General features: G+C 42.4%; 1 protein-coding gene across 2 annotated transcripts in view; it reads right to left on the reverse strand.

The window, feature by feature from the left end:
- Window positions 1-7,220: 7,220 nt before the first annotated feature.
- pappaa (pregnancy-associated plasma protein A, pappalysin 1a) overlaps window positions 7,221-25,854 on the reverse strand; it is an 87,173-nt gene continuing 68,539 nt past the window's right edge. The window contains exons 15-22 of one of the 2 annotated variants that reach the window (XM_034602700.1): window positions 24,615-24,798; window positions 23,792-23,993; window positions 23,507-23,711; window positions 22,680-22,827; window positions 22,223-22,338; window positions 18,896-18,967; window positions 17,785-17,883; window positions 7,221-8,157 (exon numbers count right to left, since the gene is read on the reverse strand). In XM_034602700.1, coding sequence (XP_034458591.1) covers window positions 8,053-8,157; window positions 17,785-17,883; window positions 18,896-18,967; window positions 22,223-22,338; window positions 22,680-22,827; window positions 23,507-23,711; window positions 23,792-23,993; window positions 24,615-24,798 — 1,131 coding nt within the window. In that variant the 3' untranslated portion in view covers window positions 7,221-8,052. Of the gene's footprint in view, window positions 8,158-17,784; window positions 17,884-18,895; window positions 18,968-22,222; window positions 22,339-22,679; window positions 22,828-23,476; window positions 23,712-23,791; window positions 23,994-24,614; window positions 24,799-25,854 lie in introns of both variants that reach the window. The other variant, XM_034602699.1, reaches the window with a different exon arrangement.

Below are 25,854 nucleotides of genomic sequence, written 5' to 3' on the forward strand. Positions count from 1 at the left end.
TATTTCCATCTTGTTGTGATGACACTCACCTCAATTTGAAGTTGATCTGATGAAAGCTCTACGACAAGTTCGTCAAAGTAAAAATGTGGAATATGGCCAAAATGGCCACTAAATCCAAAATGGCGGGCTTCCTGTTGCTTTTTTCAAATTGCAACTCTGACTTTTTTTGTGTCTGGTCATGATACACCTGGGCTACGATTTTTGTGAAGATCGGTGAAAGCTAACTGAGGGGCTTTTCCGTAGATGGTGCTGTTGAGCCATTTTGCCACGCCCATTTCAAATTACTCCAGAATACAATTACTTTTTGGGGTTTTGAATTTAGCGTAGCATTAATTTAGCGTAGCATTAATATAAAAATAGTAACCTTTGAAGTGAGTTTAATCTATTTCAATCAGTTGCCATGGCCACCTTCTTGGACCAGACTGAACGTTTTTGGGTGTAATAATTGTAGTTTTTACTTTTTTGTAAATCAGACTGTGTTCCATTGATAAGGTAGGTTGACATAAGCAGCTCGGGCCATCAACACCCGCATGTAACGTTGACTTCAATTATCTGTCTTGTGAAGTGGTCAAACATAATTTGACATGATCAACTGGCTCGTGTGTCCTGCCTGGACCGACACAGACCTCCCTGGAGAGACGCCCCCCCCCCCCCGGGTAAAAGACCCACGATGGTGAAGTTGCACGGTATCACATCAAATGGTCGGGTCAGAATTAATCAGCGTGATGGCAAAATGAGGCCGAGATGAAAACGGCTGCAATCATATTTTCTGTTAGCACATGTAGATCGCATGTTATTTCCCAGGTTTCACCCAATTTACAACATGATCCCGCTTAAAAAATATTTACATTTGAGCCGGGAAGGGGGGAAATCATTCACTGAACTAACAGACAGCTATCCCCTATGAATTACTCTAATTTATATCATTAACTGAAGGTGGCTATGCCTCTCTGCATGTGAGCTGCTGGGAAGCATTTTCTTTTTCCATCTCCCTCAACAAACTATTCCTTTAAGCTCAGATCCAGTTTCTTTCCAGTCATGCAACATTAACTGCACTTTAAAAATCAGTAGCTTGATGTTCATTCTCACAAATTAGGCCATTAACGTCATTGGTGTGCCAGGAACAGCACTTGCATTTCCATGCCAATGTATCAATGGAGGCTTAAAGAATGAGTTCCTCTTTTATAACCAGCTCAGCCCATTTTTTTTTTTATTTTGAAAGAGCTCACTATGGATGTTTGGTACCTGAATGACTTCCAGAAGAAACGTACTGTTCAGAGGCCCGAGTTAAAAATATAAAATGAATCCGCTCAACCTGGACGCACGTGTGCAGGACATTTTTCACAATGTTTGATGCAGAAGAAAAAACACAACGTTGCTTTCAAAGAACTGACACTCCTCCAGCGTATGTTCACTTTAACCAGTGTTTTATTTCTACACAATAAATGACAGCAAAAATGAACATGATACTCGTCTTTATGACTCTTCCTTATGAAAATATAGTACACATGTTTTGCCATGTACCAGAGCACCAAAAAAATATATATAATTGCAACTGTGGAAAACAGAGAGAAACATCGACTGAAACACAAAAGTCCAATCTGTTGTATATGTGCCTGAAAAAGTGCATACTGTGTAAGAACCAAAGAGAGAGGAGGCCATCAGAGCGAGGGAGGACGACGGAGTCCGATGGCAACCTTTACAGTGTTGGTGAAGCGAACACAAAGGTGTTAATGGGGGTAAGACTCAAACAACGTACAGCATGGACTGAGGAGAACTGGAAGCTGTTGGTCGGCGCCAGTCAACCTCGGAAAGGTTTGAAAATGAACTGAAAACAGAAAAATCGGTCAAGTTTGGGGGATGAACTTCGACAGACTCCCACGACCCAGACACGACCATTATGATTTTTTATTCATCTTGACAACAAATAAATAATTTATGACTCAATGGATAAATTCAATGGTTTAGACAACTGACAACAGTGCTCGTACTTAAGCCTTTTATGGACAAATAAATGCTGACAGCGAAAGTGGTGTGGTAAAGCATCACAGGTCTTTTTTTTTTTTTTCTTCTTTTTTCATATCTGTCTTGTAGGTGATACTTTGACACAATGCACAACATATTCACGGTTCATCTCTTTGTATAATAATTATGATAAAAATCAATCCAAGAGCTACTCCCAAACAGTTAGTACATGGTTTGCAAATACAATCATCATGTAATATTATTATTTACATCTTAAAATATATTTGTTGAGCAATCAGGTACGAAACATTGCAGTAATACCACTAGTTATCCACATAATATGTAAATACACTTTTTTTTGTACTTCCCACTTAGAAAAAAGGACAATTCACCTTTTATTTATTTATTGAGGGATTAGGAAACAGACATAAGTGGACCATTCTATAACCAGAGGCCTGTGAGAGGTACTTCATGTGGTACAATACACAAAGAAAATGTCTTACAACGAGATGGCACATCAGTATTTTTCTCCACATTGATCTGAGCGGGAACATTAGGGACTCTGACACTCGTTCTGACGCTCCCCTGTCGCTTTGTAATGACTCCGGCACTGCACAGGTTTTCGTCCATTTCTTGATGAGCAATACAATAACCCCCGGTGTTAAATTAGAAAACAAAGGAGTTTGACTACTGGGTTATCAAAGCCACGTCATTAAAAACCGACGGCCGTACAAATCATATTATATGATAAGCGTGGGCTCTATGAGGTGAGAAGAACTGTGTTCCTTCAGCCGAACTTCAAACGGCTCCATAAGCCGGGCAAACATCCTCTCTCATTTTCACAGGGCCAGCTTGACCCTGGCGGCCCTGCGCAAGCATACCTGACAGTGACAGATGAGGCAGTGTGCTGAGGGAGTGGGGAGGTGGAGGTGTAGGAGGCGGTGGGAGGAGGGAGTGAGGGAGAGCGGGGTGGTGGGTGGGAGTCCCAGGGAGAGAGAGAGAGAGAGAGCGAGAGGGAGGGATGGCTGCCACCCCCTCGGAGAAACTCTGACTCACCGCGCTCGGCTTGTTGCCAGTCGGCGCCGGCCACCCCTGGCCCAGGAGCAGCCTCTGTGAGTACACATTTTCACACCTGGACAAATAGCTCGACAGGCCAGGAAAAGCAGCCCACCCATCCCCGCACCTCTCTCCCTGCCCACCGTCCACTCCCCCGACCCTCCGAGATCGCTCCACCTGGGGCACCATCCTTTGCCTCTCGACCCCCGGCTCCTTCTTTCTCATCCCTTCGCCTTTGCCACTTGCCCATTTTTCTCCCGCCCTCAGCCAGCTGTGTACAAATATTCTTTGTGTCGTACATAGGCTCTGAAAACATTGTTGTTGCTATATTACGGATTTATGTACTTTGACCATTATATACTTGGTTCTTTTTTTTTTCACAACTGCTTGTATGTATGGCTAATGTGTGCATTTAAAAAAAAAGCAAAAAGAGAAATAAAAAAAGAAACTTTACATTCTGGTTTTAAAAGAGAAAGACGATACACTGCACTCAGTAATAATTAAAGGTGATGAATCCTCATTGGATGTGAGCAGCGTCCATCTACACTTAATGACCAATGGGATTTCATGGTTGTGGGCTTTGGAGTGTACTGTGTGTCCGATCAATGCTCGACGGCAGTGATCCCAACTGATGACAGACAAAACGACAACCTTTGACTCACACAACCGATAATGTTTCTGTTTATAAGAACAATGTAAAAAATAACTTACATGGACATTAAATATAACTTAAAAAAGTATAACACTCTCAATAAATAGTTCTACTATTTACACCATCGTTATGAGACGCAAAAATGTCACTAAAATACCAAAAATATAGAAGCAGCAAACATTACAGGCATGAGGTACAGCAAGGGATCCTGTGAAGACTACAGTAGAGAGGCGATGTCCTCATCCAATGCGCAATCTTATACTTTCTTTCCATGAATATCTGGGTTAACTATGGCTTATGGGCACCCTCTCCGATATCTAATTGTTCAAGTTGACGTGCGGTCACGTTCTGTAGCCTTTCTGATCGTGATAGTGTCGAGTCGTTTTTTTTTGGTGTCCAGATATTGGCTGATGACGAGAGGAGGATATGAGTTAGTCGGAGAACGTGGAAGCGACGGGTCGTGTTAACTCGGTTCACGAGTCACGGGAAGGATCCAATGACAGATTTTGGGGATTCATCGAATGGCTGGAATGGCTTCCCAGTGACCTGAATGGCAGATGATGAACCGCAGTACTGCATGTCATTGGCGTGGTGTAGTGATTGCAGGTCAGTCTCTCCCCACTGGTGACAGTTCTATGTAAAAGCAGCAGTATCTGGAGTACTAATATATATAATTTGATAATATCAACATAATACAAGTCTCTTTTTTTGTTATTTTTTTCTTTTTAAACCAGGGCTATATATTTTTCATATAAAGTGTTAAATGCAATGAAGATGATATAGCCTAGAACATCCTTACAAAGTTTCATATTTCATAAAAAAGTCTTTCAACAGTCCCTTTGAGCGGGGATTTTCTTCATTTTACGCTTTTCCTTCACCTCCGGCATTTGTAGGTTTCTGCAAAATGTACACCTTAACCTTAAGGATGTGTGACACAAACATGAGGGCAAAACAAAAGACCAACAATCTAACTAGACCTTAAATATGTGACAATATACTTTCAATATACAATATACCTTCTATAGATAATGCGTTGGTGTGTACCCTAGTTTGTAAGATTTGGGGATTTGGTGACTCTACTTCATTGATAACATGGTCAGGAGGAGAATCTAAGGTCAGATACAACTAAAACACTAATGACAGGAAGGGTTATAGCAACACAGGGAGTCAAATGACCGAATATCATACAGTTTGATTCAGATCACCTTTCTGACAATAGCAGCTTCTAAACATTTTTGAAAGATATACTTTTTTTTTCTTCTTACATGGCAACTAAAAAAGTGCAGTAACTGAGGTCAATAATACAAACACTGATTAAATATGACATTTTGTAAAAAAAAAAAAAAAAATGAAATACATGAAAACAAGAAAATAACCTAAAACCATTTTGCAATGCTCCCGTCCATCAAGAACATGTGGTAATATTTACATGATATTTTTTGTTGTATTTGGTGGAAAATAATACCTTTTTTTCACTTTCTCTGCATGTTGTGGTATTGTCTAAGGTTCTTCACTCACATCGGTTAAAAACAAAAAAAAATGACAATGACCTTGGTCTGACATCACCACTTGTACAGCTCGATGTGTTCCATCGCTTCCCGACTTATTGGAATGGTCTGGAATGCTTTAGCAGCCTAATATGAGTCGAGGGGACCACGCCGGTGACCCAGGTGAAAATTAAAAGATTGAATCGCACTGATCGCAACCACGGCGGCCGTCGTCGCCGCCGCCGCGGCCGAATGGGAGCAGCAACATTTGGACCAATATATGCCAAGCAGCCTTCATTACCCCATGTGCATGAGAACAAACTGGCGCGTGTGTGTGTGTGTGTGTGTGTGTGTGTGTGTGTGTGTGTGTGTGTGTGTGTGTGTGTGTAGTCAGGAATAACAGAAATACAAAGCGGTTGTAGCAGCCATGTTATCTGATGGAGTTAACTGGTGAGGACGGACACCCAAGTTCACAATACTGAAAAGTGCTGATCACAACCAAGTGCCCTTTTTTTAAACGGTGAAATTAACGACTTGAACGGTGAATCTCAGGGACCTTCGATCATATGGCGCCTGCTAATGCTGCGTTGACATATACATCCAAATGTCATTTTTATTTGCGTTGTCGCCCGCTAGAGCTGCAGAGCTGGGAGTCCGACACTACCGGGAGGGGAGAGAATGAGGAGAGAGTTGTGTGCATGTGTGTGTGTGTGTGTGTGTTCAGATGGGGTCTCCTTCCACCTATACTCGCCACGGCCTCGATTCCAGCCCTTTATTTCCATACTCCTGTGTGACAGTACTCTGCAATCGAAAGAAAGAGAAAAAAGCGAAAAAAAAGCCACAGACTCCTGACAAGCATTGACTACATTCTGAACGCAGCTGGGATCATTTTATTTTCAGTTTGAACCTTTTGAATCGGCGCTGGAGGTAACAGAGTTCTCGTCGAGCACCGTGAGGGAGTGGGTTCAAACTGAAACTAAAATCAGCCCAGCCCAAAGTGAGGTGTTACGGGTGGACATTCTTTAAGTCGTGGTCAATGTGTGTAGGATTTTTTTCTCGGGGCGGTCGGGGGTTAAACAGGGATGACAAGTGAGGTTCTGTGTTTTTTCTTTTTTTTTTTAAGTTCTTAGTGCATTTCATATGTGGTGTTGTCATCGCATATTAATGTGAGCCGAACGTAATATGCACTAACATGCAAGCGTGAATGAATGCCATAGAGAGGTACTGTATAAGCAGCAAGGCCGACAACCCTATTAGATGTCCGACCCTATTAGATATCGTGATGGGACAATGGCAAGTAGCAGCAAACACAGTAGCAGAGAAGCCATGCTTAAAACTATGCATTCAGGGTTTTTAAATTTAAAATGTCTCAGGGAATTGTGTCCGACAGTTGGTTTAACATTTTTGTGTGTGTGTTTCCTTATTTTGGCGTTTGTGTTGAATCTGTGGCTTGAAACATAAGGCGAGACACTGAAGGCAAAAAGATTTGTTCATGCAAAATTTTGGCATATTTAGCCTCCATAACTTGACTTGAAACACATGTAGCTGTTCATTTTACTACACTTTGTGTTTGTGAAATTCTCCTGAATTCACCAAAAGTGAACACATTGTTGTCTGCACATCACAGGTATTGTTGTAAAGCTCTCTCTCCCCTGCACAATGTTATCAGATCCAGATTTCCTTTGCATGAGATATTATGACAGTAAATTATGGTTTCCAAAAAAATGTGTGGAATTTTAAAATACGATATTTTCCAGAAATTCCATAACCTGTCCAGTTTTTTTCATATCTATATAGTGAAGGTTTTTGCAGAGGGATTTATCATTCATAGCCAATTTAATTTTTTTAAAATTCTAATTATAGAGTAATAATAATAAATAATAATAAAAAAACAGCAATCCAAATTATTATAAATCTTTAACTCTAATGTGTTAACAAAATAAATGTTTTAGAAATGTATGCAAATTGGTGCATATTTAATTAGATAATAGTCTTATTTGGATCCAGAAAACTAATTGTCTTCATGTGAGCAAGTCAATTATAGGCAAGTTTCGTGTTAATATTAGTTAACATTTGAACCCTATTCACCTGAAGTGTCTCGCCCCAAACAATGTATGGCTGTCTCATTCCCTGCAAAGCTTGGAATAACCCTTGTGGCCTCTGACGTGCCGATGAAGAAACACGCTGCTGAAAAGGGACAAAGAGATACGGAGCGTGTGACCAGTTGGAAACCAGGAATGATAGAAGCACAAACTTCTAGCCCCTCTAGGAAAAGGTGTTGAAACATGCCCTCAAAGTGTCAGAGGATTCTCTTTTAACATTCCTTCATATTTGCAAAACACAAAGCCAACATCAACACTATCCTCCAACTTGCACATTTTGAGTTATACCTTAGGTTCAATCATGTGATTGTAGAGCGAGGTCACTAGAACAGACACTGAAGCCGGCACAAAACTGAACGAAAGGCATGCTACCTAGGCTTGGTTATGTTTCTGTTTAGTTTTTTTTGTTTGTTTTCATATTCTTAAAAAAAAAAAAAAAGTCTGCTTCATGTAATTTCTTTTTTTTCCCCTCTTTGCTATATATGTTGGGTTTTTTTATGATGATATTGCAGGGTTACTTTCCTTTGTAGCGGAGAAATGAAGTTTTCGGTGGAGTCTGGTGAGTCCCATCCTCTTTTTTTAAGATCTTTCTTGTGATGTGGAGGCGGAGGCTTTATTTCAGCTGGTTGGGGTTGCAGTATGGATGGAGAGGTATGCCTGTTAAGCAGCATGTGCAGGAAATCGGAGGCCGAGAGGAGAATGAAGGAGGGGTCTGCCTCGGCCACTCTGGCTGTGTTGTGTTGGAGCAAGGTTCGCTGGGACGTTGAACAGAGGTCCCTGCTCAGGTTGGTCACCCCAGGGAATGGACGTGTTCATCCTTTCTGTTCTCTATAGCGTTGGGATCCCGGCAGGAGCACTCATCCCGTATGTCGCAGGACATGGGGAAAGGAATCACCTGGGCAGGAGAGATAAAGAGTCATTCAGTGTAATTGATCCCGCTGGCCCTTTCAGTGCAGCCATTACAGAGGCATAATGGGTGGTCAAAAGAGGTTCAACTCCCCAGCAATCATTTTAAAAGTCAAGATCCCAAGTGTCCATCAACATCGTATAAATAATGTTGACTTTCAGGGGGACGTGTGTCAATAAAATATGAAATATAACATTTTTTAATTTTTAATTTTCCACCATAAACAAATATGCCTTAGAAAAGTATTTAATGAAAAATAAAATACACAATATAGAGTGCACATATCATGAGGCAAACCAATCGATTTGGTTGCCCCCATGGAATAAACTCATGTATAATAAACATAAAATAGAAATGCGTTAATTTTCAATGTGTCTAATATTTCCTTTTGTGCTTCTATAACACTTGTTATATAATCCTCCAAGTGGCCATGCACAGTACTTTCCCCAACATACACATGCTAGCTCGTCATAGCAGATGAGCAAATATCAAACAATTCTGAAATCATTGCGTATTGTGTATTTTGTATTGGGTACATATTGATACTCAGAGTTTGATGCTGGAGTCTTTGTGCTGCAGATCAATACCATTCTACTTAAAGTTACAGTAGTACTTGGCACCAAACACCGTTCATATCAAAATATCAGAACATCAGAAGTATCAATTTCCCAGCTTCTCTAATAGTCCGATGTCAAAGTTAAATACTGTGGTTTAAAAAAGAACTGGAACATCATTGGCTGTTGCCCCTGGCGTTTGACGTCACCGGATAACGTTGGCAATGCGTCACCGGCACCAGCTGCTGCTGCCTTGTCCGCTCGCCTCTCAGGGGGCCTTCTTCAGCTGTTTGGGTACGCAAAATGTGTACCGCTTCTCAGGGCCAAACAAGGAACACATGTGGTCCAAGTCATGGAAGGCAGGCGGCAGACCAAGGGCATGTCTGCATTTGTGTCCTGGTGGCTTATCAGATCAATCTGCGGTTGCCTGCGGCCATTGTCTCTCTTTCCTATTAGGGTTAACTGGTATTGCTTCTTTTGCACAGTGGATTTTAATGTACAAGGGAAATGTTACGACAATTTACAAGCCACAAACCCAACACAGATTGAGCTGTTTCCACTGGAGGGTCAGGGCACAATTATGTGGATATGAAGTAGCTGCTGCTGTAATACCATCCAATAGATTACATCAAGAGCTGGTACTATGTGGGAGGTAAGTCAGGTAAGTAACAAATTACTTTCACACCATAGGCTCTAAGGTTGACTCACTTCCTGAGTGACTAACTTCCACTGAATGTATAAAATGTAGCTCAATACTGACGGAAACCTCATTGTGAATTGTTTGTGGCTAAAGCTAATTGATTTCAGTTTTGACAGATTTTCACAACAATGCAAAGAAAGGAGCAGAGGCCTTTAAACTTATTTTAAACTTGTTTAATGTCCCCTTGTGGTTGTTTTTACATCTACAAGAATATGTGTGTGTGTTTGTTAAAAAAACTTAATGATCAGATTTTGCTAAAGAATCTAAAATAATGATTGTCTTGCAACTTACGACTTTCTTTTAACTGCGCTACAAGTACGTCATAAAATCAGCCTTACATCTTGCTTTGGGTAGCACTGTAAAGTTAATGCCCAAAATGTCGCATGTTATAGTAAGTGGTAAATGCAAAACACAGGAAACAGCGGCAATATTTTGTGAGCGTGCAGGATTTGTAGACAGCAGTTGGGTGGAATGACATGGGGGAGCGCGCTAGTCACTCAGGAGCAGTGACGCAGGCTCCCCTTTGAAAAGGGGGTATAAAATAAGTTGTTAGTGTGTTTGGGGTGGGGGGGGGTTCCAAATGTGAGGGCCAGGTGGGCAGTGCCCAGACTCCCTCTGAGAAAATGAGTCCTACATGTGACGACTTTACAAGCCCAGGGCCGGACACACAGAAACAGCTGTCAGCCGTGTGAGCAGAGTTTCCTCTGTGGCATTCTGAAGCCAAGAACATGACTTGTCTCCTTCAGCGACTCTTCCCTATATTACCTTGCTTTATCCCTCCTCTCTCTCTCTCTTAGCACAGTTCCCCAGTGCACAACACCTCACTTCCCCTCCAAGGCCACTTCTGTTTATCTCTCTATCTAGAGAATGATGGTGGGTGGCAAATTTGACATGGTTTCCTTTGACCTTGACCTCCAGGGTGGCTGGCCCAGCTGCCACATCTGGCCCTGACTTGGGGTTCTCTCAGGGTGGCTGGGAAATGGGACTGGCTGGCCTTGTGGGCCTTGGGGCCCTCACGCTGCCCCATGTCCCAGGGCTAGAGGAGGGCTTAGGGGGGGGGGGGGGGGGGGGGGGGGGGGGACAGCCGCTAACAGCAACATGAAAGCCCCTCTGAAGAACACAGACCTCGTCAGAGCCCCATCCTTCCATCTCAGTAACAGGTCAAAATAACACCCAGTTCCTCTCTAGGTTTCTGTGTGTGCAGTGTGTGCGTGTCAGTCAGTGCTTACAGGAAAGAAGGTGGTGTAAGGGGCACAGGCCTGGGGAAAGGAGAACCGGCTGAACTAGGGATGCATAACACACTATTCATTAGCAAGTAAGTGAGGTTATTAGAGTGTGTAACGAGCAGCAGCTCTGTCAGAAACATCTTAGGCTGCACTTTTGTATTCTGAGGGGTATTTTAAATAAATGAATATACGTATGTCCATCAAAACCAGAGCTGGAAACATACAGTGTGTTTTACGAAAGGAGCACAACATGAGACGAGCCTTGACCAGCGCATGTACCTACAGTCAGTCTCGTGATTTCAAAACACCCTCGCATGACAGCGCTGTCATTTGGTCCCAGTGTATCAGACCAGTTCAAATCAATCATAGACGGACTCATAGTGTGAGAAATATGTGTATAAATGAGAAAAACAAACCAGGGTCTTATTAGGGAGAGAGTTAAGAGCAACTTGAGAACACATAACTGAGTTTGGCAAAATTAGTGCGAGCACTTGGCATCAGCAAACAGCCACAACCTCTAAACACTGTGGGGAGTTCCCCCCGCCCCGGTGCCCCCCGATGTGTAACTACCTATGCTCAGTTGTGTAGAAAAGCCCTGTTATCCTTCCTTCCCCTAACTCTCAGATGCATGTTGCACCCTCCGTCCTCAGCCCCCACTGTACCCACACACTGAGGAACGTTGGGAATAAAGGAAGCGACGGCATGCTGATGCTTATTTAATGGTACGCCATAAGCGTTATGTTGCAGTGGCTTAACAAAATACAGTAATTCTTCATGCCATGACCAAGAAATATGTGTATGCGAGGGTGCCTGCTCCGATCTGTGCCCCAGCCCCCTCCTCCCTTTTAATTGCCTTGGCAATGGGAAATATGGTCAACTTAACTGCCTTAAACTGTTAAAAAATAAAGAGCTTTTGATGGGATTGCTTTTTTGGCGTCCAGTTATGTGCATATTTGATGTAGAACACGTTAAGGCGGAAAACGAGAGGCCCTACTCACCACAGATCAATATTCTATAACATCTATTTATGTGTGTGTGACAGCTCCAACAGAGCCGCGTGTAAGCAATATCATTTGCGTGGGTTTGCGTGGAATAACATAAATGTAAATCTGCTAACAGGCAAAAATGCCAGAGAAGCAAATGACAAGAAAGGAGCAAAGGGCTCCGTCTACGTGAGTCACCAGCCCAGACGGAGAGGTTAGCGGTCAGGGGTGGCTATCACGGACCATCAGCTAAGACACAAACATCAATCGTGCCACATAGCGAGTCACGTAGCGAGCACACCCGTGCCAGACTGCGAGTTGTAAACACGGGCGAGGGACTTACCCAAAACCCCACCATCAGCGCAGACAGAAAAACATACAGGCACATTTAGAAATAGTTGTTTTAAAGAGGCCAAGCCGTATAACTATATAATCGGTGCCCTCTGCGTACCGCTTCCAGCATCCAAGAAAGGAATTCCTTCCAAACTAAAGGGGGGGCTGGAGGGGACCTACAAAAAGGGTCTCGGCAGGCTACCCTCAGCAAAGGCATACTCCTGCCGCCTCTACTCCCTGCCTCTCCCAATCCTGCCAACAGCTTGCAACTATTAAGGGGAGATCCTGTGGTGACCTTACGGGCAGCCAGTCCTTGCACCTTCAAAGCTCCTGGGGTGGAATAATACACAGCAAGTCATCCAGAACTCCTTAATACACAAATCTCTACCAAAATAAAAGACGAGAGCGGCATTTGCCTGGGAAGGGGAGTAAAAGTAAATGAGCAACGGACCTCCATTGGTTTTTCGGTTCGGGAGGAAACAGGAGGAGGAATCTGGAAATATTTAAGAATTGATAACCTAATTCCTATAATAGCTTTTCCAGCTTTGGGAAAACGTCTTATATGTTGTGTCTGGAAGACGCTGCATCACATTCCATAGATGATGATTTTTCATTTTCACTGGTGAATCATTTTGTATTTGAAAGGCAGGCTATTTGATGTTGCGTAACCTTATAATAAACAATCATGCAATCAAGCCACTGAAGCATCTTCTGCTAAAGCGGGCGGGGAGCAGATGTTTCCAGCGGAGCGTTGTATCTACTCCATCAGTAAACTGAAGACAATAGCGGTATGCACATTTGGTTTTGGGTCATAGAAAATAACAAGTGCGGCAAAGGAGAATTATTTTTTAACCTTTTGGACTGTTTGGACAGACTAAAAGGATAAAAAGATGTATGACTGTGGATGATGAGGGAAAATGAAAGTCTGCTGTAATATTTCATGTTGTCCTATTCTTTTCCCTTTACCTCATTACTAGAGATCAGAGACATGAGAGGGTTTGGCAGACGTACGAATAATAGTTGTGAGTGTGCGTGTGTGCATGTGGTTGTGCGGAGGAGGTCGTACCATTTTCCTCATGTGCTGTGTCACAACACACGGGGGACAACATCGCGGATCGAGGTTCCCACTGAGTCACCAGACTCATCTTATAACAACCGATGGCTGGTATGTTCGATCATCTGCTGTGTGTTTGTTTGTTTGCGCATGAGGGCGAACGTGACAGGAAGAAATATGAACGAGTGAGAGTGTGAATGAGTGTGTCTCCTTTGGGGATGAATTTCAGACTAAACACCAGTTAATTGGGGAAAGTTTGTTCGAATGTTATTGTGAAAAAGCAGGTTTTTTGGCTCATTGGTTAAGGTTAGTTTGAGGTTAAGTTTAGGGCTAGGAAAGTGTTGGTTGTTGTTAGAGTTATAGTAAGTCTCCAGGAAATTAATGAAGGGGGGTTAGTGTTGGGGGTGGCCGGGGGGTTATGTTTCATAGCGTAGCCTATTAGATGAGCTTGACCTTTGTTTGCCCTGAGACTTTTCCTCAGAATGGATGTTTTGAATGTGGTTTTATTTGCTCGGCATAAGTGAGAAAGTGAACTCGTGCGAAGCTCAAGTGACTTGTGTTCATGGATTTACAACGCACCACATCCAACGGATGATCTAATACGACTTAACTAGATGTTTGTGCCATGTGATATTGTCAGCATGATAAAACTGTTCATAAAGTCAGTCTAATGTTTTATAAGGTTAAAGCTGACTAAAGTATGTAAACATCTGCAGAAAAGGTGGCTGCAAAATCTTTAAACAAGCCACAACGTGACAATATGAGTGTAAGCGTATGTCGATGGTACACTCCTATACTTGAACCAATTATTTTCATTGATTTTTAGTGTGTAGGCCTCTATTAACTGGAAATAAAAACTACTAAGTTCATTGTAATGAGGAAAGATATCATGTCTATTTTTTTCTTAGAAAATTTGTGTAGTGACATTCACAATGATTTTCTGTTGCTGATATGTAACTAGGCCACTTTTAAAATGTCAAGAATTATAAATGGAGTTTGGTGCATTTGTCAAAGTGATGGCACGTCCGGTTGAGTGTAAAGCGAGGGGGCTGACACATTTGGAGGTCCAGGTCATGCACTCAATGACTCTGTTAAGGAATCTTGGGAACATATTTTTAATGAGCTCTACTCGTGTGATTGATGAACAATTTTTTTTTAAATGCTTTGAACATTGCTGCAGATAATATTTTAATAGTCTTTTAGGAAGTCTGATTTCTGACACCAATATTCTTCAGGTCTAAAAGGAAGTAGCGTCTTAAGCTAGAGGTAATAAATTATTGAAAACCAAGCCAACAAGAAACCTATTTATTATTTAAACTTTCAATAAACTTATTTTTGACTTACTTAAGCAAACCAATTAAAAGACATGTGAGAACAGAATCTTTCTGGGAATATTTTCTGTGTATAAACAGCATTAAATACAGATAGTTCATAGCTGACATCAAAAGGCCTCCACTGGGACACACACAACAAAATCTATGACAACAAAAACTGTGTTCGCCAACAAGTTGGAACAAACCCTTCACTTGTGGTCGGGAAAAGAACATAAATTTCCCGCTAAAGAGGAAAACACTGCACATCTTTGTCACCCAGCAAGTGACTTACTCAGCAGCTCGGCGGTGGACCGTCATAAATGAGTTACAGATTCCTTTTGTCACATATTGTGTCTTTTTCTTTTGTTTTTTAAAGAGTTTTTTTTTATGGATCTCTATCCTTCACTGTCTGCCACGCATGTATTTAATTTGGTGAGAAATCAGAATCAGGTGCAAAATATCCTGTTTCTGTTTTGAGAGAGTTGATCAAATAGGGATAACTATGAATGTTGTGCCCAAGAGGAATAAACAACTACGTCTAAATGCCTGAATAAACACGAGTACCAAAAATTATGATAAATACAGAGGGAAAATAAATGTGGATAAAATAATGTCAAAGAAATACGATAAAACAAGAAGATAAAGTCGTCGGTAAGGTTTTTGGCTAATAATTTTAAACTGACATTGAGGTTTTGTTTTGAGGTTCATGCAAATACGTTCTAGCCAAAGAACCGAGCAACATGTGGATGCAAGTAAGCAGCATCAATTAGGCATTGGGCTAACAAACAACAGGGATTGTATCAAACATCTGGCTTTCCTCTGTTCCCATATCAATTTCACATATCAGCTCCATTCCTTCGTGTTTCCTTTTTGTTGTTCACCCATAGCAACCTTCCTCACCCTGTGCTGCTGGCAGCCGATAAATAACATCGTAATTGGTTATTTCAGAATAGATTTTTCGTATCTTTCTGAGCACTTTCATGGGGAGCTACAAGTGGAAAACTCCAGCCAGACTGTTTTCTTTGAATAATGCCAGGGAAACATGCCTTCAATTAGGAATTGGACAAGCAGTCTGGGGTTCTTGTGATCACAAATAAAGTCGGTGTTATTCTAAACGTATTATCAACACTTTTTCATACTTTTAAGGAAGAAAAACGTTATTTGGGGAATTATCAGAAATAGTCCTTTTCCTCCGTGTGTCCGTGTTTGATTGACAGCAGCTGGCAGGCTGATCCCCAGCAGGGCAACACGAGACAAAGTAAATAAACTTTCACTGTAGCTTACAAGCCGTGGGCAGACAGGGGTTTTTAGAGCAGTGGTGTGGAGGTGTAAGTACCGCGCTCGCCTCTAAACGCACCAAAGTGGAATTTGCAGATATGTTTACATGTCGTTTAATGTGCAACAGCTGAACGGATAATTGGCTGTAGCCTGAAAAGTGAAGTTAGCAGTTTTCTGTGATTGAATGATTGTTTGGATGTTCATTCGACAAATTACTTCAGCAGGGGAGCTAATGTGGGTTATTCCAAGTAGCTGACATTACTAGCTTATGCAAATAGATTTAATGTATGAAAACAAGTTCTCAGTCTACAAATAAAGGAGAAAAAGACAAAATACTAGAATGGTACTCAGTAGAGTGCATGCCTTCGCCAAGGCTCAACAAGCCCCTCAAATTCCACCAAGCTGCACCAGATTTCACACACTCATAGATATCAGTTCCCTAAATGTTCCTGTTTTTTTTCTTTTATCAAGATCCACTAAATATTCCCTGGGAAATTTGTAAAAATGTTGAGAAAAGTAAGAAAAAAACAATCCTGGATCCGTCTGCTGATCCAGATCTGCACCAAAATGTAATGATTTCTTTCCTGACTCAATCCGCCTCCTTCTACCTAGTTTCGTGATTATCCGTCCAGTGTTTTTTGCGTAATCTTGCTTAAAAACAAACAAACGGACAGGGGTGAAAACATAACCTCCTTGCTGGAGGTAATAAATCTCTCCTCTTTGGTTCATTATTTTTCTCCAACTTGAGAATAGTGGTATGATTTAAAGACCAGAAATGTTTTGTAAAACATTCAATATAATTGCAGTTGACCTTAAAGCAAATTTTAGACTAAAGACAGCATTTCCATTGAATTCTGACTAGCTATAATCCATTTTCTGGAATTAGACTAAGATGTCCAAACCTTGACATACATTTGATTTTCAAACCAAAGATCTATGGTCGGGACATACGGCGTTCAGGCCTTACCTACCTTTGATGTACAACATAACAATTCCTAACTCTAACAAGAGCCATCGCCTGCCCTCCTCTTGCCCAGCTCGACCTCTTGTTACTGCAGTAATTCAATAGAGTCTCTCCTCCCATCGGGGTCTCTCACTAAAAGTGAGTTATGCAAGTTCTGGCTGAACCCCTGCTCTGGACTGGGGCCAGGAGATGTGGAGATGAGATAGCGTCAATCAACAGCAGTGAAACCACTTCAGCAGTGAGGTCACTTCCCAGTGGGCTGCTCCCCGACTTCCCTGCTGCTATTGGGCACAGGATTCAATACCGTAAATCTAATACTGAAGTTAAGAATATGGGACAAAAACAAATCACGGACCTGTGGATGTCTTTCCTCTATAGTCTGGTTTTGTTGTTTTGTATGTACAGCCATATGAAAATAAGTCGATCGCCCTCATATGTCTGGATTCCTCTGAGCCATATTTCCCAGACATCAAGTAATTTGCGAAAACTGCTGATGTATTAGTGATCAGGTCAAAGCTGCACATGGAGGAAGCCAGAGAAGCAGATGCTGCAGAAACAGAAGCTACAATTCACTTCCAATCAGATCTCTTGCCAGCAGCAGAATGGAAGGAGCCAGACGAAGCATCTCCTGGAATTAAGACGTCGTACCAAAACGATGACCAAACCTTTTTCGAAAACGCGCATCTTAATGCTGGAATACAACACTGCTGATTCACGGCTGACACACATAAAGAGACAGGGTGAAGATGAACAAGTAAATTATTCAAAGTTCATATAGTCATGACCCTAACTCTGTGATGAATTAATTATGTGTGGATTTGGGGTATTAGTATAAATACAGGCACACAAAGATATATTTAGACTTTTTACTCAATAGGAAACAGAATACTGAAAACTCTTGGACGCGGAACCGGTGATCTGTCTACCGGTGATATGAGGTTGGACGCAAAGCAAAGGAAGGAAGAATCTGTTTAGAGTTATTCCAAGAGATGAAATAAAACAGTCTTCAGCAGAATATTCTGACGTTCCATTGTACTTACCTTTTGTTAGGAGAAATCATTATTTAAAATGTCAAAGCTTGAATAAGGTAAAAAAAAAGATGATGATTCCAGAGTTGGGGGACAAACGCTGACTGAACAGGACTAAAATTCAACATGAACTATTATTCTGAAAGGCGAAGTTCATTCTGAGGTACGGGCGTGCGACTAACCTTCTTGGTCTTGACGGTGGATTGGCAGCAGTCTCCTCCGTCGTAGTTGCAGAAGGCTCTGTTGTTGACCGAATCACAGTAGTTGTCTCCCATGAATGGCTACGCAAGAGAGACAACGAGTGAGACAAAAACAATGCCACCTTTTATATTGCCCCCCTTGATGGATGATAATAGTTAAAAGGTGAATGACTGTAAAAGAAAAAGATTATGAGTTGTTTCCTCCTTAGCTTTTTGGGACCTTTTAGAGGTCTCTGAGTGGATTTGCTGATGAGTCCTGATACATAAAATGTCCCTGATCTTTCAATGTGACCTTTCAAGCCCCTTTAGTGGGCCAGACCCATAACTCAAAGTGAGGACACCATAAACTATCCACAGCACAAAACACTCCAATAACTAGATTTATTGGGTTGGTCCCACCCTCCATATGGGTTAGCAATCATGTTATCCACTTGGCCTAAACTGAGCAGGTAATATCAATCTGGAGGAGAGACAGCTTTAGCACCTGATCACAGCTGTACAGATTTTACTAAAGGGTAATAAATCAGTTAATATGTCAAATTACAGCAAGTTAGTGGAGCTCCGCTGAACTTTGAATAATCAGGTGAACAGCTCTTTGTGCAGCAGCGGTGGCGAGGCATCGCAAAAGCTGCAACTAGCATCACCACAGGCCAAGCAAACAGACCATTGACCATGCACTGGAGCATTTTAATGAGCCTCAGCATCTTTTATAGCAACAGCATTTGAATTGGCTAACAACCACATGTGCATCACGTGTAGGTTTTTTTCAGGAAAAATAAATAAATTAAATTCACAATAACCTGTAGAAAGAAACTTGGAACTGAAGTCTTAGCTCTCCCTGAAAGTATGCTAGATCGGTAAATCCAAATATTCTGACACGATCAATATTCACCCACAGGCTGGTCTGCGTGATTCATTTGTAAAGCATCAGCCAATCCACTGGCCACAGTGAGTAAATCTTTTTGCCTCCACGCTTTTTAAATTTAAGATCAAGAAGGGTGGAAGAATTTAAGTAAGTAAGTATAAAGTTGTGTGTGACGGATGAGATTACACAAATACAAAGAAGACAATATAAATCAGTTTGAGCGCTTACCTCACATCCTTTGATACAGTGAAGCAATTCTGGGTGTGGATACCACTTCATTCCCATTGTACACACTATGTTCTGCAAAATGAGACAGAAATGAGGTGGAGTTAATTAAATGAACACAAATCCTATTTCCCTAACATGCAGCTTTGAATAGTTTCAATAATTCAGCTCACATAACCCTAACAAGAGTCTCTGGGTTTTTCTAGCCACACACGCACACACCTAAGACAGTGAAACACAGCATTTATCAACAGGGCTCATGTGCTACACATGGTCGCTTTCGTTGTGAAGCCTTCTTTGATTTACACTGACCTTTCTCCACCTCAGAGAAAAGCAGAATAAATTGATTTTGACAAGATATAACTTGATAAAAAATGTTGTTTTTATACCTAAGTCGTTGCCCCAGGTGGGCACAGAGCTGAGAGCTAGAGAGCTAGAGAGAGAGAGAGAGAGAGAGAGAGAGAGAGAGAGAGAGAGAGAGATAGAAAGGCCGAGGTAAAGAGCGCCGTGCTCTCAAATATCTTTGCAGAATGTGTGGAATCCCATCCTGTTCTCCTACTGCGATTTTCCTTGTAACGCAACAGAAAACATTTGTGCTCAGGGGAAGGAAGCAGCGCTATGCATGAAGAAATGTGTTCATATAGGCAAATACCCTGTAGTTACATGAAAACCCATACTGTGAGAGGACTTTGCATGTGTCTCCGAGCTCTGTGACCACGTCTTCTTGAAGTGTGTAGGGGCAGGTCTATGTATATATGAGTCTACTTTAGCGAGAGTGCAGCGAAAGTTTTTGTTTACAGCATAATTTGCGTCTCCAGACTTGGATAGTAGTGTGCACGATCAAATGTGCCAAGGGGACTGGCTGACCTCAGATGGTTCCTCTCTCAGACCCCCTGTGTCCCAATATCTCACAAATTTGACATGCTTTTCCTTTATTGCTGCAAACTAAGGTATTTTTCATTTCAGTGCGGTCAGCAAATCAATGCAACAAAAAAAAAGAAGATGGGGTTGAAGGTAGAGAGATAGAACAACAAAGCATCCAAGGACAGCAGAAGTAACAGCAGGGTGCTATGAATGTGCTGTGTGTGTGTGTGTGTGTGTGTGTGTGTGTGTGTGTGTGTGTGTGTGTGTGTGTGTGTGTGTGTGTATGTGTGTGTGTGTGTGTTCAGTAGTGGGGGCCATGATCGTATTGTATATGATCCTATTTTTTCTCTGGGGGTGAAACTTTTTGCAACTACTCTACTTTTCATTCTCTCGTTCTACTGTTCTGCTATGATGATGTCATCCAGAAACCCCTTCTCTTCCCCTCTTTCTCATTTTCTCTCTCTCACTCTTTTTTTCCCTCTCTCTCCCCTCCCTCTCCCAGCAAGGCCGTAAATCATGATAATCCATGATTGTGGCCTGGCTTCACCCCTCACCACGTATGGGATCCTCACCCTCTGAAGCCTCCCCGGGGCGCTGATACCACATAAAAATAGATCCCTATCTCAGCGCCACCACAGACGAGGTTGTGTCATATAGAAAATGACTAATTCCGCAGCGAGCCCAACAGGGTAATTTTGCTGATAAAGGGGGGTGGGGGAGGGTGCCAGGGGGTGCAGAGTCGTTAAGATTAAAAAAACGAAGAGGAGGAGGTGTAGGTAGAAAAGGCAGGAGAGGATTCTAAGTGGGTCACGCTAAGAACCGAAATACAACTAGTTTAAAGGCAATAAATCAACATCACTTATAAAGGTGGGCAACATTAACCTCCAACTCGGCAAAGTAGAACTAAGAAGAGCATTTCAGGTCGTGCTTTCTCTTTAAGATACAGTATGAAGAATCCCATCCTGGAGGGGGTTTGAGAAGTGTATTACGTCGTGTACTCCTACTAAGTCCACTCCTGCTCAGACCACAGCTGCCATGAATGAGCTCTTTTCCATCACGACAACATCCTCCCATTCTTGTTTCGGCGTATCATTATGTTATCTTCTTGATATGTATCAGCCATCTGTTCCGCTCAGCCTTCACACACAACAAGTCCTGTTGCATTTATTTTTTTCGTCTGGTAGAATTTACCTGGCAGCACAATCAAGCTGGTCTTTAAAATTAGGGTAAACTACAAATGCTACGTCCTACAAATTACTGCGTTCACTGGAAAAGGTGCATTAGAGTCAGACATAGTGAGAGAGGGTGCACGCCACCCACACAAACCCTCTCCTGCCTCCTCACCCCACATGGAACGCTGACCCCACTCGCCGTCCTCGCTCCTCCGACTTCATTTCGGCTACAATAACCCCAATAGCATCGGCTCGGGTCTCAAATTGCAACTGAGCTCAAATCGTATCAATTTCACAAATCCATGAAAAACAGATCATTCCGTGTCCACGTGGCCCCCAACCCGCCCCTCTCCCCCAGCATCCACCACAAAAAAGCTGCTGACTCAGGGTGACTGAAACAAAAACAAAAGGAGTTGTGGGGGGGGGCCAGGGAAAGAAAATACAGTGAAAAATACAATGTGTTCCCTTTTCTCCTTCTCTGGTTACAAAACTTGAGTTGGTGAGATCCTCCTCTGACTCGGCAGCTGAAGATAGCTGACAAAAATTGCACGTCTTTGGCATTAATCAAGTTAGATGGGTGGGGTCAGAGGAGTAGGTGTAGTTTAGTACTTTTTACCTACTTCACACACACACACACACACACACACACACACACACACACACACACACACACACCGAGTCATGGCATATTCCCTCCTCACCTCCTGACCCCACCCACCAATGGGGGACGGATGTGTCTGTGACACGGTGCACCGGTCACAGTTCCATGACCTCCATCGCCGTAACCTTTAACCTTCATGTTTTCCTATCTGCCAGTTAGCGTCAAAGGTTGATTATTATTGATTATTGATGATTAGCAATTTGATAAGGTTGGCCAAACTGGTATAAGTGTGTGTGTGTGTGTGTGTGTTGCTTTTCACCACTTTTGAATGTTACGAAAATGTTACAGATTCTTCTGACTCTGGTACAAATGTTACGATTAATTGTGTCAGTGTACGAACAAGCCATCCATCCCAAAGATGCTTTTCAGCTTATTATCATTGTCAAGACATTCACTGAAATGTGACACTGACGATGCAAAAGGTCAGCGGCATGTTTCCACCCTTTCGAATCAAAAATAGAAATTACAGATGTTTGAAGGGTTGCCATGCTGCTAAAACAAACATTGGCATGGCACCGGGCACAAAAAGACCCAGGATGTAGACAGTATACGTGAAATTCCATCCAGAGAGATGTGGATCGCAGAACTTTGTGAAGTGCGTCTGTCAGCACTGTGAGGCTGACACAAACACACCTTGACTTTGTGCGGGTTCCTCCAGTGCTCTTTGAGCACGCTGTCGACCGTCATGTTGCTAGGGAGGATCACCACGTCGTTGTTACTCTCTCGGCAGCTCAGCTCACACTCCTCACCTGCGTTAACGTGTGACCAAGAAGGAGACAGAAAAACGAGAGCAATAAAAGTAGGGTTAGTCACTCACATTTCAGAAGACATGTCCATACCTGTTCCCTCCGTTCGTTTTCAAATTATTACATGATTTATGTAACTGTGGTTCAGACATTGTGTTCCCTTTCATTAAAAACAAATTAACTTGACTGTAAACAGTGCAAACTGAAAAGGAATGAGTCATGTGAACAATGAATAATAAGAGCAGACTCAACAAAAGCTGTCTGTAGCACAAACAATAAAATAAAGCATCAACAGCAATAAAACTGAATTGTCATTACATAACAGTAAGGTTGTGTGTACACACCTATGCCGTGTCCTCGCTTGCATGAGTACTGAAGGCTGTAATGGAGGTTTTGAGGTAAAGAACATTGGCCTTTGCTGTGTGAGCACAGGCGGAACGACCCTGTCCAGTTTCCATCCTTCCTACAGCGGATTACATTGGATGCTGCGCCCTGAAAATAACATATTGACAGACAAACAATTACACACACACACAAGCACTCACACTGACACACAAACACTGGCAGGCCAAGGACACTGAGATGGCATCCCGTTGCAAACGGGGGAAATTCAATCCAATTTTTATCAGGCATCTAACCCACAACGCCTGAAAGGCAGAACAGATTAAAAGGTGTATACATTTCAAAAGTCTGTGGGAGCAGGACTATTCTGGAAATCAATAGCAATCTAATTAGCATGGCGTCAAATTGAGTGGGGCTGAGGGAGACAGGGAGAGAAACAGACAAGTCTTCAGACAGCGAGGGCCGAAGAAGAACCAGATACAAGAGAGAGTGTATTTGTGTAAAAATAGATGTTTACTTATCCTTAATTTAGTATCTTATCTTTAGCTATCATATGTATATTATATGTTATGCGACAGATAAATGTTTATAATAATGTGTCTGATATGATTTAAACCAATACTATAATTTCTGCATTGTGGAGGGTCTTGGTGCAGAAACTGTTTGAAATGGATTAAATTCATACGGAATACAAAGAAGAGAGAAAAAGAGAGAAAGTCTGCTTTTTATACACATGAGAAAAAGAGGACAAATACAAAGGTAAAGCAAGAATAGAAAGAGAGGAAAGAGATGGACAGACCTGCTTGCATGGACCGTGCAGCAGCCTCACCGTATGGGCAGAGCCTCCTGTGGCGGCGAGAGCGGTATTACCGGCAGGGTCAGTGCAGTTGAGTCTGCAGACACTGTCGAAGTGGAAGCCGTCGGTGCAGTGATAGGAGCCGTGGAAGATCGGAGGCGGGGGGTCACAAGTAACGGGCTCGCACGCCCCCTCCAGCCAGCTGCCGTCCTCGGTGCACTGACGCTTAAATGCGCGCCTGAAGGCAGAAAAACTTAATTCAGCCTTTAACTTCAACTAGGAACATTCTGATGGGGCAACAGCAAAATCTTTCTTTACCTCTTAGGTTTGTTGGTGACATGGTAGCCGGGCTTGCACTTGTACTTGCACAGGGTGCCCACTTTGAGGCCTGTCTCGTTGCAGCGCTTGGTTTGCAGCACAGCGTTCGGCACAGGAGGGGGGGCCGGGCAGCGGAGCTCACAGAGGGCCTCCGGGAAGGACCACAGACCGTCCTCTAGGCAGGTAAGAGTGTTGTTTGTTCCTGAGAGGAATAAGAGCAAAGGGTTATATGAAAATAAAACATACAACACCACATGGTCAGCAAATTTGAAAAGGATAATTAATAGGATTTAAAAAAAATAGAATATGAAATGTATAGTTGTTGAAAGTGTCTGATGAGAATGAATAAAACTATTTAAAACTTTTTTTTTCAGTTTTACAGAAATCTATTGAGTACTTGTTCAGATTTTGTAATGCTTACACTCAAAACCCTGTGCTCGCACTCAAATAGCCCTTGCTTGTACTTAGATTTGCTCTGCTTGTGCGCTTGCACTATTTTGTGGCTTGCATAGATTTCCTGCGTTCCAAGTTGAACTCTCCTTGTGAAACATCTGATAGACTTATTGCACAAAAATTCCAAGTGCAGAAGAATTAATCCGAGAGGGCAAATCAGAGAGAATACGTTGAGCACAAGCAGAGCAAATCTAAACACAAGCAGGGGCTATTAGAGTGCAAGCATAAGGCTTTGAACATCTGAATGTGAACTAAAGAAGCCCTGATCTCAAACTGAAAGAACCTGCTCTTGGATAAAGATAGGAACCCCCCCACACACACACACACACACACACACACACACACGTGCACGCTCCACTGTGCATCTCACCTACAAGCTGGGCAGGTTCTTTACACCTAAAGGTGATCCTCTTGCCGTAGGTCGTGCCCTCGGGGAAGTCGAAATGGGCAGGATGAACATGGTACTTGTCAGGCACGCCACAGTCCACTGGCTCACATGAGACCTGTTTGTTCCACTTCCCGTTTGCACAGGTTATAGTCACTGAAGAGTGCGACTGGAAAATAAGACCAGATATTAAGTGAGTGACGGACAGAGACAGATAAATGGATTCTGAATCACGCTGTAAACATGAGTATGCATTGATATAAGCCTCCTTCCTCACACTGATGGGACACACATCAACATAGATGTTTACCTCAGAAAATGACGATTCAGCACACACTCCGACAAGTGTCTAATCAGGGTTGAACCTAACAGAGCTTGGCTTACTGTGTGTCTGAAAGCCTCACAGGCTACACAGCGGCTCAAGTAACTGCTGATGGCAAGTGTAAGGTCGAGTCATGGCACTCAGACAGCTGATATCTAACAACTGCTCGATCCGGACTAACACAAAACAGATTTGGAGAAACACAGAAATACAGGGAATCTTCTGCAGCTGGAATAGCACCCATTGTGGATTCATCCTCTTTTCTGTGTAGTCATGATACTAAAAACGTGGAAATGTTCATGGGTGAGTTGTCATGTTGGACATATGACTTTTATACCCAACCTAAAATGATAATTACCAGGTGAGGCCACACAAGCAGTTTGGCTGTTGGGTGGGAAACAAAGGCAATGGGGTGACTAGAAACAACTCTATCAAACTTTACAGTTGACATTGAGGTAGCTCATGTCCTTTGCTTCTCTGCTTTGTGATTGACAGCAGTTACTCTTCAGTGGCCTGACGACAGTGAAAACTAGAATTGCTGCACTGCGGTTGTATGCCGGTGCAGTTTCTATTTACATATTTCTACATCCTTTTTTTCCAGATTCATATGAGGTCACCGTGACCTTTGACCATTGAAACATATTCACTTTATCTTAAGATCTTAGCCCGAGGGACAACTGATCAAAAGTTGAAGAAATTCCCTCAAGCAGTCTTGAAGTATCACATTCAAGAGGCCAAAATCTAATCAGTTAATCAGTGAGTCAAAGTTAATTGTACAGGATGTGATGAAATTCCCTATGGGCAGTCCTAATATATCACATTCACAGGGACGCAGGGTCACTGTGACCTTGACCTTTGACCTCCAAGCAACAAAATGTTTGTACCAAATTTGAAGACATTCCC

The sequence above is a fragment of the Hippoglossus hippoglossus genome, chromosome 12, assembly GCF_009819705.1.
Source record: "Hippoglossus hippoglossus isolate fHipHip1 chromosome 12, fHipHip1.pri, whole genome shotgun sequence".
In the NCBI taxonomy this organism is placed as follows: Eukaryota; Metazoa; Chordata; class Actinopteri; order Pleuronectiformes; family Pleuronectidae; genus Hippoglossus; species Hippoglossus hippoglossus.